The sequence below is a fragment of the Mustela putorius genome, unplaced genomic scaffold (assembly GCF_011764305.1).
Source record: "Mustela putorius furo isolate JIRA1106 unplaced genomic scaffold, ASM1176430v1.1 tig00003858_pilon_pilon_pilon, whole genome shotgun sequence".
Lineage (NCBI taxonomy): Eukaryota > Metazoa > Chordata > Mammalia > Carnivora > Mustelidae > Mustela > Mustela putorius.
In genome coordinates this window covers 27,170,488-27,185,330 of record NW_025422010.1, presented here as the reverse complement: position 1 = coordinate 27,185,330, position 14,843 = coordinate 27,170,488, and the positions used below count along the sequence as shown (strand labels likewise).

Here is a 14,843-nt window from a genome sequence, read left to right as displayed (position 1 = left end):
TATTTAGTGACAGTGTCGATCAAAAGGCCACATTTTTTTTTAAGATTTTATTTATTTATTTGATAGAGAGAGATCACAAGCAGATGGAGAGGCAGGCAGAGAGAGAGAGATGGAAGCAGGCTCCCTGTTGAGCAGAGAGCCCGACGCGGGACTCGATCCCCGGACCCTGAGATCATGGCCCGAGCCGAAGGCAGCGGCTCAACCCACTGAGCCACCCAGGCGCCCCGAAAGGCCACATTTTTAAAAAGGATTGGCCTGGGGGTGCCTGGCTGACTCACTCAGTAGAGCACGTGACTCTTGGTCTCTGGGCTGTGAGTTCAAACCTCATGTTGGGCATAGAGATTACTTTTTAAAAAAAAGCAAAATACAAAAAAAAAAAACAACAAAAAAGAGGTCTTTAAAAAAATAATAAAAATAGGGGTGTCTGGGTGGCTCAGTCATTAAAAAGCGTCTGCCTTCAGCTCAGGGCATGATCTCAGGGTCCTGGCATAGAGCCCCACATCGGGCTCTGCTCAGCAGGAAGCCTGCTTCTCCCTCTCCCACTCCCCCTGCTTGTGTTCCCTCTCTTGCTGTGTCTCTATCAAATGAATAAATATAAAATAATAAAAATAATAAAAAATAAAAATATTGGACTCTTAAATTTATGCACATTTTTTGTGTGAATAGCACTGCAATAAATATGATCCTGCATATAGGTTCCATTTTGGAGTAGAAGTGCCGGGAAATATTTCCAGAAGTAGAATTATTATGTCCAGAGGTAAGATACCACTACCAAATTGCTTTGGAATTTGTAAATTATACCACTAAACCACCATAGTGTGCCAGCTCCACCACAGCTTTCTTGTGTGAAGAACTATCAATTGAGAAATTTTGATGACAGACTGATTCAAAAAATATGAGAGATCATACTGTCAGACATTGTGTTGAGAAAAATAGTATCATTATAGTACTCAGTATCTCTGCTAACCAGTAATGTTTGCATGTTTTATATATATATATATATATATATATATATGCTTAACAATGTTTATTAACTATATATTTGCATTCATTGCATATTTATTGTTACAGATGAATGTTATCTCCCAGAGTTCATGTTAAAGTCCTTACTCCTTTTAATGAAAAGGAAAAAGTGACTCAAAAGACAAAATTACTGTTTTATGTTTGAGAAACTGAAACATCTTTCATTTGGTAAAATAATCCTAAATTTTGAGTAAAGTTAAGCAAAACAATGGCAAAATGAATATGAGTTTATGTTTCTAAAAAGGTAGTCTTTTTTCGGCATTTTGTCTCTCCTGGCTCAAATTCATGACCCCGAGATCATGCTCTACTGAGCCAGTCAGGCGCCCCTCCACACGTGTTTGTAATACCCTTTCACTGTGGACCTCCTGGTCTCTGTCAGCTCTTCCTAGCTTTCTGCTCCCATGGTCAGCATTACTATTATATCCCAATATTCAGTTCTCTTCTACCTAAGTTAGATTGCATTTCTCCCAGTGGCTTGAAATTACATCTGGCCATGACTTGCCTTGGCAAATGAAATATGAGTGTAAATGACCTGTGTAACCAAACTCTCCAGCCCACTGTGGTAAGGGGTGGTGGGGAAGCACAAGGTAGTATACAAATGCCATGAAATCAAAACAATCTGGGATTCTGAGGCTGGAAAACAGCTGTCTGGAGAATAGCCAGGAAACACAGGAAACTTTGGGTGAGAGCGGGGTTTGGGGCTGTTTGTAATCACAGGATGACCTAATCTATCTTGACCAATCTCTCACTTTTCCTGGGCTCTCATATGGCTGCTTTGCGGCAATGATTAGCCTTAATCAAGATCCATGGGTGGCCTTCTCTGAAACCACGATTAAAAAAAACAGATGATTTTCCAGTTAAAAAAAAAAAAAGTAGAAATTTAAATGTTTCTTAACTTCAAGGATCTCAGGCATACATTTCCCTCTGGAAATATTTTGTCTTATCTTCAGTAAAGATAACCTAGGTGATAAAGATAAGTCTTCTTAACCCATTCTGAGTTGCCTATACCTTTTACTTTCAGTAAACAATCATGAGAGGTCAAGTCAATAACATATGTGTTCTGGCCTTCACCTCTTCTTGTGAAAAATCCAAGCTCTTATATATGTTTGAACATATTCTGATCTGGGGTAAACATGATAGCTATTGCCACCCAAAATTTCATATGTATTTAGTAAGGAGTAGGATTTAGAGAGTCCATTTACATCTTACCTTTTAAATTTCAATGAAGCCCCTTGTAAACAGAACTAGTACGAAGTCCATGAGGCTCAGCATTACCGTGGCCTAAATCTGGGCTTCTAAACCTCAGCACTACTGACATTTGGGGCAGGGTAATTCTTTGCTGTTGAGAGCTGTCCTATGCACTGGAGATGTGGGGCAGGATCTCTGGTCTCTACCCACTTCCCTGCAAATAGTACACCCCAGTTACAACAACCAAAAACGTATCTGGACATTGCATTGTCCTCTGGGACGCAAAATCACCCCTATTCGAGAATTACTGGCCTAAAATGAAGGTATATGTTTACGATAGATATTGCCAATGATGATAATTTTAAAAGCGAAGTTTGTAAACAATTATCAAATCCATACTTAAGAACAGACACAGTGGATATTTGAATGAAAGCAATGGTCCTGCCATTCTTTATTTCTAACAATACTATGTATTTACAGAAGGAAAAGAATTGTACATTTTAAATTCTGATCATTACACAGATTTGTTGTTGCAACTGAATAATAAAAGAACAAATCTCTTAGTGACTTTTTAAAATAACTTCAATGTTCAAAGGTACACATGATGATATCATAAACTTTCCATAGCTGGAATAAGCTCACTTCAAAATGAAAGACACCTAGCACCAGGAAAAGAAATGAAGCAACAAAGGATCTCTTAGGAGATCTGATCTGAAGCTCTGTTTATCATAGAGGCACTATCCAATTTTTTCAACCTACATTTTAGAAACTTGAGGAAAAAGCACATGAAGAAAATCTCTGTAGGTTTTTATTGGGTTAGAAGACTTTAGCTTTTAAAGAGTAACATGTGAATCAGTTTTTCCCTTTATAAGGCCTTGAAAAAAATGCATCTTGAGGTGCTATAAAGAAAATGAGTGAAACTTTTTTGTTAGTAGTCAACAGCTTCAAATATTGGTTTTCATCCCCCTCCCCTTTATTGAGAAATAATTGACACAGATCAGTGTATAAGGTTTAAGGTGTACAGTATGATGGTTTGGTCTGTGGTTTTCCCTTTTTAAAACAATTAATTATAAATTCCTTTTTATAAAAGGTTAAAGGCACAGTGAAACAATGAATATTTGCACTTCACCATTTTAGAACTCAAAATAATTCAGAAGGCAAAATAATTCAGGTGGCCAGCACCTCATTTGTCCTGTAGGTGGCAAAATTATCCTAAGAGGAATCCAGGGAGAGGCTGCAGATTTGCTGCACTGAGGTTAATAGTGGTAGATGACTTTTTCAAGCTTTACTTAAAAGCCAGGTTTTAAAGTTTTGAAGTTTTTTCAAGTTTTACAGATTTAAGAATGCCTTTTGTGTAGCTCTGAACTAACGAAGACTTATTTTCTGGATAGTCAGTACTCAAACTCAGAAATACATTGTTTTATTTTTTAGGGATTAGATTTTCAATCTGATTATCTCTGAAAAATTCCTCTCTTTTTGCACTTGTTGTCCAGCGGGTTTTGCTTTATTGGATAACCCATCCAAATTGCAGGACAAGAGCTTGTAAAACTAAAAATCTGTTTTTACTTGTCTGCAGCTGTGAAAAGCAAGCTTGAAACCAGTTATCTGAAAGGCAGGGAATAAGGCTCTCTGAGAGTGGTGGTAGAGTCATCAGGATAGCATGTGCAAATTGCCCAGCCAGTGCCCAGACCTTAGTGAGTTCACAATAAAGAGTTGTGACGATGATTATGATTCAGCCAAAATTAATTATAAGCTATGACCTTACCCTTGCTTTAAGAAAAATGTTTTTTCAGATTTCATCTGGGTTTACCTTTTTCTAAATACTTCACAGTGGATGGCAGAATAGTAATCAAGTCTTTAAAGAAGGAAAGGATAATTTGGATAATTTATTATAAAAAATTAGGGGCACCGTGACTATGACTATATTTATGTGTAAGGAACTAAGTTCATAAATGATGACAATTAAAAAGCTAACTACGGCCAACTATTTTATCCTCAGTTGTTATCACTAGTCTTCATAGCTTCCTTTGCTTGCTTACACTACAGAGACGTCATTCTGCATCCTGGATGTGTCATTAAAGCGCCAGACATGAAAAATAGAGCCATCAGATAATCACTAGTAGCAAGCACTGACTATACAGTTACTCGAAGAACTAAGACTAAATAGGGGTTAGAAGGGAGAGAGTATAGTATGTTATACCAGTATGTTCTGGAAACGCTGACATTGTATGACTTCTGAAAACAAAGAATGGGAAAGGCAAATGGAAAAATTTTAATTGTTTCAGTTATCAAATTGGTGGTGATTGTATTAGCATTGTTATTCTGAGGCTGCTGCATGTGTAAGGTAAGTAAAGGAAATGAGTAATTGTGGGATATTCTAACTCTATCATGCCCTATATAGATCCTTGAAAACCAGGATTCTCAGTATAGAAAATGGAAATACAGTTGTATTAGAAGCATTAAGAAAAACTGTGTAGTACTCAATTTGATTTGGAAGTTTCACAATAAACTCACGTGTTTTATTGTACTAAAAAATAGAGATTTCCTAGCACTCTCCTAGAAACAGTGGCCAATCTAACAGCAATGAGCATTCTCAGAGCCCTGATGATGGTTTTGAAATACCATTTCTTACTGAAAGTAACCAGGCTTCTTAGAGAAATGGCTCATTCCATGTCTGGGGCAGGAAACACACCAAGTTGAGCCTGGAATATCTTGTCTTCCAGATAGCAAGGAAGGTAATAAAGACAGTTAGTGTAGTGTCAAAATGACTCAGAGGCAACTTGGTAAGGCTCCCAATGGCAAAAGATGGGGACAATTTGAACTTAAATAAGGTAATATTTGAAATGGGTTGAAGCCTATCAAATACGTTTGAAGCCATGAGTTCGTAACACTGAAAAAAAGTGATCTCTGGAAGGTAATTGGAAACAAGTTTATTATCTTGAAAATTAGTCAATGAGAGGAAAATACAAATATTTAGTTTCCCTTTCTTATACAAACTTGACCAGTGGTAAGCCAAATAGTGGATGTGGGGAAACATCTCTTTATTTTCTAACTAATAAATGAAAGAGAAATGATAGAATTAGAATATCCTCCAACTCACAATAAATCAGTGAGTGGATCTAGGCATTGAGTGTCAACTTCAGCAGACATCACAAATAGAGAGAACCAGACATTGTGTACCCTCTGGTGAAAGAACAACACCATAACCTATAGTCTTGCCAAAAAGGACTGAACCTGAGTCTATTCAAACATCTAGATCCATGTGTCAACATCCAGAGGAAAGAGGAACATGCTGAGTAGTCAGCAAAATACAGCAAAAATACAGATTGTGGGAAACTCTATAGGTCATGAGATGAAGTTCTTCAGTAAATTCTAAGGAAAAGAAAGAAGGGAGAACCTATAGGTTAAAAAGATATAAGAGATGTAGCCAATAAAACAATTTTAAATAGATTAAGATTAAAATATAGTGGGCAAAGATACACACTTGGGTAATAATAAAGAAATGCAAGGAGGTGATTACAATGGGTATCACTGTAGTGGTTACTTCTGTGGAATTGGGGAAGATGGTTGATAAATGTGACTGGACACACAGAGGATAACCAAGTCGCTGTCAGAGTTCTAAAACAGTGTTTCCTTATAATGATGTAAAAAGCTACATTTTGTTTGGTTTTCAGTATTTATGTTTTGTATTTTTTCTAAAGGAAAAGAAGTAAAAAAAATCAAAGCCCTTACCTTAGGGTTTTCCACTAAAAATTATGGATGTGAACACTTCTATTATAAATATCAGGTTCTTAAGAAACTGCCTACCTTGTAGAAATAGTTCTAAATAATAAGCTACAAATATTTGAAAAATATAATATTAGATTCTTACTGTGCATAGTTATAAAATTCAAAGAATTAAGTATACATTCCTAACACAAAATTTATTTTGTTACAGTATTATGTTTTACAATGTGGTTAAGTGGACTTTGTTGACTTCCAAAATTTTCCTTATCTACTCTAATATAAGGCTACTCATATTATCCTATTAGAGATTAGATGTGCACTAGAACAGATTTTGTATTTCCTTGAATGTCCACACTTGGTTTTATTCTCCATCTTTTTACATAGAACAAAGATTAGTTATCTTGCTCAACCATGATAGCAGATATTAACATGTAACATTACACACAGTATCATTCAATTTGCAAATAAAGACCCTTCACCCACATATCCTGCCTTATGTTCTCTTCCATATACTAATGGCTGATGGAGACTACTTTTTGTTAAGTTTCTAAAAAACTCAAGAATGTAAAAACAGATGTAAGCCATCAAAATGAAAGCAGTTTTAAAACGCAATATAACAAGAACCAGGGACAAATGTATAACTGTGTTGTACATTTTCACCCATCGAACATTGACAATTCCCCTCCACTTGTTCAAGCAGCATCTTAACAAATGGTGCAAGTGTATGGTCTCCTTCTCTTTCCTTTTAATAAAATTATGTGGTGTTTGAATGATTCACATATTCCAGAAGTGACCGGTCTAAGACCCTTCGGATAAGAGCTTCTTCAATTATATTAAAATCCTACAATAAAGAAAAATAATTAGAAACATAATCAGAAATGATAGTTTTCCGCAACTGGAGGATAAAGGTCAAGGCAGTGCCTCATCCGGTGGGAAGTAGAGCCCTGAATTTAGCGACCAGTCCAAGTTTCTACAAAAACTATCATAAATACCCAAGACTTCTGTTCTGGGGCTAGTGCATTTTCTATTTAATTTTACTGCCTAATAACTAACTCGTTATTGTCACAGTAAAATAGTCTTGATTTGGAATTTAAATTAGTAATTTTAGTCAACATTAGAAATGGCAGTTACAGTGCTATGTTCCAAATAAACATGTAATACAGAGTAAAGTCAAGACATTGCTGCAGAATTCACCAATCTCAGGAGTACTACTGAGTATCTATTTCTGAAAAATATGTTGAACACAAAACTCTCTTTCTCCCTGCCTCCCTATGGCCAAAATGGCTTTCAAAACTTTAAGTCAGCACATTCTGTAAATAAAACAAAAACTATTAAGAGCCCTATTCTCTGCAATCCACCTCCTCTTCTGCAATAAATCGAACAAATAGAAAAAAATCAAATCCCTTTTGGAAATCCATTCTGAAACATAAAAGCATAAAGGTAAATCAACAAAATCCAAAGGGAAGCCATAAAGCCCAGGAGAGCACAAGATCTGGAGTAAATGCTGGCTTTTTCGTAGGCAAATATTAACCTTTGAGCTTAAGAGGTTTCATGCTAAGTGAGGACAGTGACACAACACTCACTTCACAGAAGCTGCTGTAAGGAATAAAATAAGACACTATACTTAAGGTGCGCAGTCTAGTACCCAGTAGCTTGGGAAACCAAAAGTCCAAACAAACAATATGGCTTCCACCTCACTGCCACATCCAAGTGGCAACCAGTTTTGAGTGGGCTAAAAGGACTCTCATCAAAGTTGCTTTCTCCTGACCAGTCCTGGATCATACTTTGGAAAATCCTGAGAAGAATGGAGAGAACATAATAGCTGGGACAGATATGAAATCAACCTGGTTTTTAGAACATCTCATGGAGTGAAGGTAGAGGAAGCCCTACGAGGTTGTAAAAAATGAGAACCTAGAGACCAGAACAAGCCTCTGCTGAGTCTGTGTGTGGTTCAGGTTCCCAGAAAAGATATTGTTTGAGCATTGGAGCCTGTGTTGTGGCGCCTGCTCGGCTCCTCAAGTGATCCTAGTACCTCCATTTACCCTCACCCCTTTTCCAGGTGGCCTAATGTCCTTGCCCAAACCGTGCACATCACTTTACGTGCACTGTCACATTTAATTCTCAACAAGAGCTCTGGGGCTGAAGTGCTTTTCCTCTCCTCACTTCACACATGAACAGACAGGTTCCGTGGTTAAGTACCTTGCCCACAGTCACAGAGCTGTGACCGAGACGAGCTGTTACTCAAACCCAGGTCAGAACCCACGCTCCTTGTGTTCAATCTGGATACAGGGGGCAGATCAGAAAGCAAGGAGACATTTTCAAGGGATAATCTTCAACAATTATTAAATTCTATCTTGAAATTGCGTAAAAAGACAGCAGTCAAAAATCATGTGAAAATTACATGCAAAGTTAAATTTAGCTCTTAACACTTCATGTATTTAGATAGCGGTGACAATAATAATGCACTACTTCACAACATGGCTATGAGGGATTTTCCTTCCAAAATAGGCAATACCCCTTTGCTCAAAGGGACTCAGGAGAAAACACATTACCCTCACATGGCAACACATGGAGCAAAGCAGAACAAAGGCTACATTAACTTTTCACTTGTTATTCTCATTCCTGATCATGGGAAATACAGTCATAAGTTATAACTATTCATACTACATCAAACTTTTCTTCTATCCTAAAAAAACAAAACAAAATAAAACCTACGTTAGAGCTATTCATACTACATCTAACTTTTCTTCTATCTTAAAAAAAAAACATCTTGGGTTGGGGGAGGGAGCATGGGAGGAAAAGGCGTCAAAAGGCACAAACTTCCCCTTGTAAGTTAAATAAATACTGGGGATGTAATGTACTACATGAGGACTATAGTTAACACTAATGTATGGCATGTTCGAAAGCTGATAAGAGAGTCAATCCTAAAAATTCTCATCACAAAGAAAAAAAAAATTTGGTATCTTTAGGAGATGATGGATGTTACATTATTGTGGTGATAATGTCACACTACGTAAGTCAAGCCATTATACCATGTACCTTCAACTTACACAGTGCGACATGTCAATTATTTCTCAATAAAACAGAAAAATGGTTAATATAATGAGATTGGCCATTAGTTGGTAGTTACTGATGGGTAGTTACTGATACATGGGGGTCCGTGGTACTATGTTGTCTGCTTTTGTATACATTTATGATTTTTTTTTTTAAAGATTTTATTTATTTATTTGACAGAGAGAAATTACAAGTACACTGAGAGGCAGGCAGAGAGAGAGAAAAGGAAGCAGGCTCCCTGCTGAGCAGAGAGCCCGATGCGGGACTCGATCCCAGGACCCTGAGATCATGACCTGAGCCGAAGGCAGCGGCTTAACCCACTGAGCCACCCAGGCGCCCCACATTTATGATTTTTCATAATACAATTTTTTCAGTTTAAAAACATTCAGTAGACACGAGTTTTGTGTCTCATGTAATTTAAATTAAAAATGAGGCTTGTATGTCTTACTACACTGATAATGCCGTATCTGTTTTTAGCCATTCAATGCAGTATAATAGCAAGATGCAGAACAAACTCTGAGCCATTTTGTTACTGATGTGATTTCATCTCATCTCAGCTACCTAAGTTTTCAACTTCATAAAAATTACAACTATATATAGGGACGGGCCTAGACTAGAAATTAAAATAATTTGAAAGTGAAATCTAGTTCCTTATACAATCACTAATTACCCAGATCACAAAGATAATAATTTTGTCTAAGGCAGATGAGATCAATAGTCAAGTTTATAAACATTGTATTTTTATAATTACTTGCTTAATGCTAATACTTAACTTCAGGTCTATACATATTTTTTTCTGCTGTAATTTTATTCACTTGGATTTAAAAAGGTAAGCTTAATGCACAACAAACAGAAACAAAATGTAAAAGTAAAATAATATACTTACTATGAAATCATCATAAAACAAAGTGTGATTGACTTGCAGATGTCTTATTAAACTGCCATTAAAGCTGCCTGGATTCTCATTAGGTAGTAAGCGGCAAAGTGGACAGAACTGGAAATAAAGAAAATCAGGAGTTCAAGAAAGAATTTAAAATAATCAGTGTCGGAATTAAAAAATTAAATAACCATTCAACAAAATGAAGTTTAACTTTATGAATCTACTGGCCATTTCTCAGCATAATATTTAAAAACCGTAAATATTAACAATATTAACCAAATAAAATTGCATTTATTTCTTCATATGCATTTCCTGTACTTAACAGTATAGCTATTTATTTCATATTCATCAATCTATTATTATATAACAGTATAGCTATTTATTTCATATTCATCAATCTATTATTTAACTCATATTGCAGTTAGTAGATGTACTATAACTTACTTAATTAGTTGCCTTTTTAAAATACTTAATGGCTTTAAAAAATAATCTTTTTAATTTTCAAGTATTTATAAACTCAGGAGAAATTACAAAAATAATGCAAGATTTCCCATGACTCCATCATTCAGCTTCCTCAGTGCTAATACTTTGTAAGTGCAGTACTTTACTGAAACCAGGAAATTAGCAATTAACTAGACTACAAACCTTATTTAGATCTCACCAGTTTTTGCATGAACTCCATTTTTTTGGGTGTATGTGACGAAAGACTCTGGGCACCTGGGTGGCTCAGTCGGTTAACTGTCTGCCTTGGACTCAGGTCATGATATCTGGGTCCTAGGATCAAGCTCCATGTTGGGCTCCTTCCTTGGTAGGGAATCTGCTTCTCCCTCTCCCCCTGCCCCTACCTCACATGCACCTGTGCTCTCTCTCACTAATAAATAAAATCTTTAAAAAAATATATACTACTTTATTACTTTTTTTTTTTTTTTTACTGCTTTATTACATATTAACCTAGGGTTTTAAAAATTCTATTTCTTCATATTTTCCTCTTTTAGAATATGAGATGCAGCACCATTACTGATAGCCAGGTGTGTGTTAGGCATCAAATTAGGGGGTATTCTCATCTCATTCTCACAACAATCTAGTGAATTATCCTATTTCTTTCATGAGCCCAATCTCAGAAAGAAAAAATTAGCTTAAATTTATACCACTGTATATCCGAACTGGGATCTAGGCCTCCTAATAGACAATTCAACATTCTTTTCATATTATAATAGAGCTTAATTTATCTGTCTGGATGGTAACATCTCTCTTTAAATTTAAAAGAGGCTTTCTTGTAATTCTTATTGTTTTATAGTGGTCTCAGTTTCGGTATCAGTTACCTAAACATAGTTCAACTTCCCAATCTTGCTTTACTCCATTAATCTTTGTCTTATTTTGAATAGAATCACATCATTTAAGTTACTCCTGCTTTATAGTCACTTACGATTTTCTAAAGCTCTAGCTATCTCAGTTACTTGCCAACACTGGCTATCTCCAAGATAGTACTTAATCTACCCTGAGATCCCCAGGTGGTAATGAGAACATAGCTGAGACCAAGAAATATTTTAACAAAAAAGCAACATCAATTTTTTTGTGATGTGACGGAAGGGACACTAGTATAGAAATTTGTTCACTCAGTACTCTTTAGGGTGCCCTCTACTATATGCTGCGCACCTGGAATATGGAAACCAGTGAAGCCACAGTTGTGTTGCATGACCTGTGAAGTCAGAAAGCCTTCGAATCCCAGCACCAGCTGTGTGACTGACTTCAGCACATGAACTTCTCTCTTGGGTCAAGTGGAGATACCACCACCTAACTTGGAGAGTCGTTAGGATGTTTAGAGAGAATGTCCTCTATATGCCCGGTACATACTAGGCCTTTAATAAACACCATGTGTTTACTACTGTTTGATCCTTGTTTCTGAAGAGCTGGAGCTCCATGAGGGAAGAAAGTTCATGTGTCCTGTTCACTCCTGCATTCCTAGGACCAGGAAAATAGTTTCCAATTTCATCTCTGCCTCTCACTGACTTGGCCTCGGCAAGTCCTTAATCTTAACCTGCAACAGGAGACTTAACTCTGCTTTGCAGAGCTGTTTGTATATTTAAAAGATGCCATTTAACATTATGAAGCTCAGTGATTCTATTAGCTCAGTCCTTGGCACAAATCATAAATGGTTGCTATTGTTATCATGTAAGAAGATACTTTCAATACTGCATAGCAAGTGCTATACCCAAGATGTTACACCATATATTCAAATGTTATTCTCAAAAAGGCAGTTCAAGACCTAAAAAAGGAATCATGAATTTTGCCCAGGAAATCAGGAAAGGCGTCAGCCAAGCTGCTGGTAACTGAAACGAGTCTTGTAGAATGAGCCAGCAATGCCAGAGTGAGAAGCATCACAGTCAGAGAAATTAAAGTGGGAAAAGGACAGGCCTGCTTAGGGAATGGGAAAAGCTCTGGGAAGCTGAAGGCACGGCATATTGGGGGAAGTGGTAGGGGACAAGTTTGGAAGGATAAATTGGAACCAGTTCTGCTCAACAGATATTTGAGCACCTATTATGGTTTCCGGAGGACCCATGACAAGAGTCAGAGGAACAGGGACACCTGGGTGGCTCAGTTGGTTGGACGACTGCCTTTGGCTCAGGTCATGATCCTGGAGTCCCGCATCGGGCTCCCAGCTCCACGGAGAGTCTGCTTCTCTCTCTGACCTTCTCCTCGCTCATGCTCTCTCTGTCTCTCTCTCAAATAAATAAAATAAAATCTTAAAAAAAAAAAGTCAGAGGAACAGAGATGCTAAGCCCCGATCCAACTATTAAGGAGATTCCAGATCTAGATAAAGAGAAAGATACAGAAAATCTGGAACTTTAAGCCAAGTAGTTTTTGTTTTCAGTCTGATGTTGACAGGAGGTAGTGGAGACTTCGATCTTCTGCTGTACATAGTATTTAGTTGTATAACTCAAGAGATTTCTTCCAGAAGGACACTGGAAAACAACAGGTGACTATCTGTACTACTCTAAGGATTTATTTTGTGTCCTAAATCGAGGGATCTGACCTGAGGGAGGAGTAAGAAATGGTAAGAGACTGACTAATCATCGCCAAGTACCTAAGTGTTCACCTACATTCTCGCTAACATTGCCAATTTGCTACCATCAGCTCATCCTTTATCATGTGCCTCCACTCAATGCTCCCAAGGCCATGATACTCATATTAGGAATCAATTAGTGCACAGTGTATAGTCAAAGGATGCTGACCTCACCTCAGTATGGACTTTATCTGGTGGTGAACTCCACAGGTGAGAATAGCTACCATACCAGAAGTTACCACCAACTTCAATCCTTCAAAATATTTATTACAAGGAAAACCCAGTTCTATCTATAATTTAGATTAACCTTCACAGCAACTATCTAATGGCTAGTGCCATTTCGGGAAGAAATTCAAAATTCCTAAATCCAAAAAAAGAGAAAGAGACATGCGCTAAAATAATTACAGGCAAATATGTAACCAAAATTAAGGTACCAGATTGCACATCTAATTTAGCAAGAGTCTGAAAGCAAATTTAATAAAGATTTTTCTTCCTTCCAAAACATTTATGCACATATACTCCCACAGCCTAGTCGACTCACAGATATTCTAAATACCCACAGAAATAAACCACTGTGGGGCAGGTGGCTCAGGCTCTAGTCACCATAGTTTATGTTCCAAACCAATAAGTCCTGTCCCTTCCCTTAAGAAATGAATCTTGGGAGCAAGGCAGAAAATAAGAGACTATTGGAACACTTGAATCTGGGTGAATGGAATTATGTTTTTCTTCAGTATTTTCTTTTTCATTATCACTATAGCCACCCATGCGCTAGGTTCTCTGCCAAGAGGTGGGCAGGCAATGTTGAACAAGGAAGTTGAGTTCCATGACTTCATGTACCTGACAGCTTATAAGGAGAGACAGACGTGAAATGAACACATAATTACAAATTGTGATAAATGAGAAAAAAAGAGGGGAGGATAGCAAGAGCTGAAAGTAACTTGAACATCATGGAGGGCTTCCCTGAGAAGAAAGATTTCAGCAGAGTTCTAAAGGATGAATAGGAGCCAACCACTGAAAGAAAGAACACTCTACGGAGAGAACAGCCAGAAACAGTGGCTCTTGCTGAAACAGCTTCTCTCTCTAAAACAAAATACCAAATTTCCCTCAAAAGTGGTCTCTCAATTTAATCTGAAGCATGCTGCTTATGTCACTGGTCTCCTGTGAGTTTAATATTCCACAGACACAAATTTTCAAAAAATAAAACATGGCAGGGGTGCCTGGGTGGCTCAGTCGGTTAATGAGTTTCGGCTCAGGTCATGATCTCGGGATCCTGGGATGAAGCACCGAGTAGCCTCAGAGCTCAGGGAGGGAGCGGTCTGCTTCTCCCTCTCCCTCTGCCTGCCCCTCTATAACACCCCCCACTCCCATGAACGTTCTCTCACTCTCTAATAAACAGATGAATCTTTAAAAAAATAAAACATGACAGAAATAATTACTATGTGACAGAAAGGAGCTGTCGGTTCTTAAAGCTGCATTTAAGAAAAGTCAAAATTCCTTCATGTTCTTAACCTGTTACCCCAGTTGTGAGCAGCTCAGAAAAGATTAGTTGCTCAGGGTTTGACCTCAGAATTACCTAATTTTATCTAGAAGGCAAAATCACTTGCTCAAATCTCTAACTGTCATGAAACTTCTTACACTAGATTAATTCAGATGAGGTCAATGATCTTATCTGCGAGCAATCCCAACAACCCAGCCCCTCAGAGCAATAATTCCTGGCTAACTTCCACACCAATCCACAATTAGCCTTGGATCTAGAACTTCTCTTGGGGTGTTTTTGCCAACATGTCCCCGCTGGGCATCCCTAAGCATGCGGACCCCAAATATGCCACAGTATCTACTTCCAGCATTTTCATAATCAAAGCACATATCCTGAATTCTAGTGGTTCCAGATCCTTCAGAGTGACACGT

The 14,843-nt window shown here is 37.5% G+C and overlaps 1 protein-coding gene across 3 annotated transcripts in view; it reads right to left on the bottom strand.

Annotated features, from left to right (window-relative positions):
* The window catches only part of RNF125 (ring finger protein 125), a 49,897-nt gene that overhangs the window by 5,382 nt on the left and 29,672 nt on the right, over nt 1-14,843 (bottom strand). For 2 of the 3 annotated variants that reach the window (XM_004742885.3, XM_004742887.3), the window contains exon 5: nt 9,878-9,985. In XM_004742885.3, the coding sequence (XP_004742942.1) occupies nt 9,878-9,985 (108 nt within the window). Of the gene's footprint in view, nt 1-2,632; nt 6,779-9,877; nt 9,986-14,843 lie in introns of those variants that run through there. The other variant, XM_004742886.3, reaches the window with a different exon arrangement.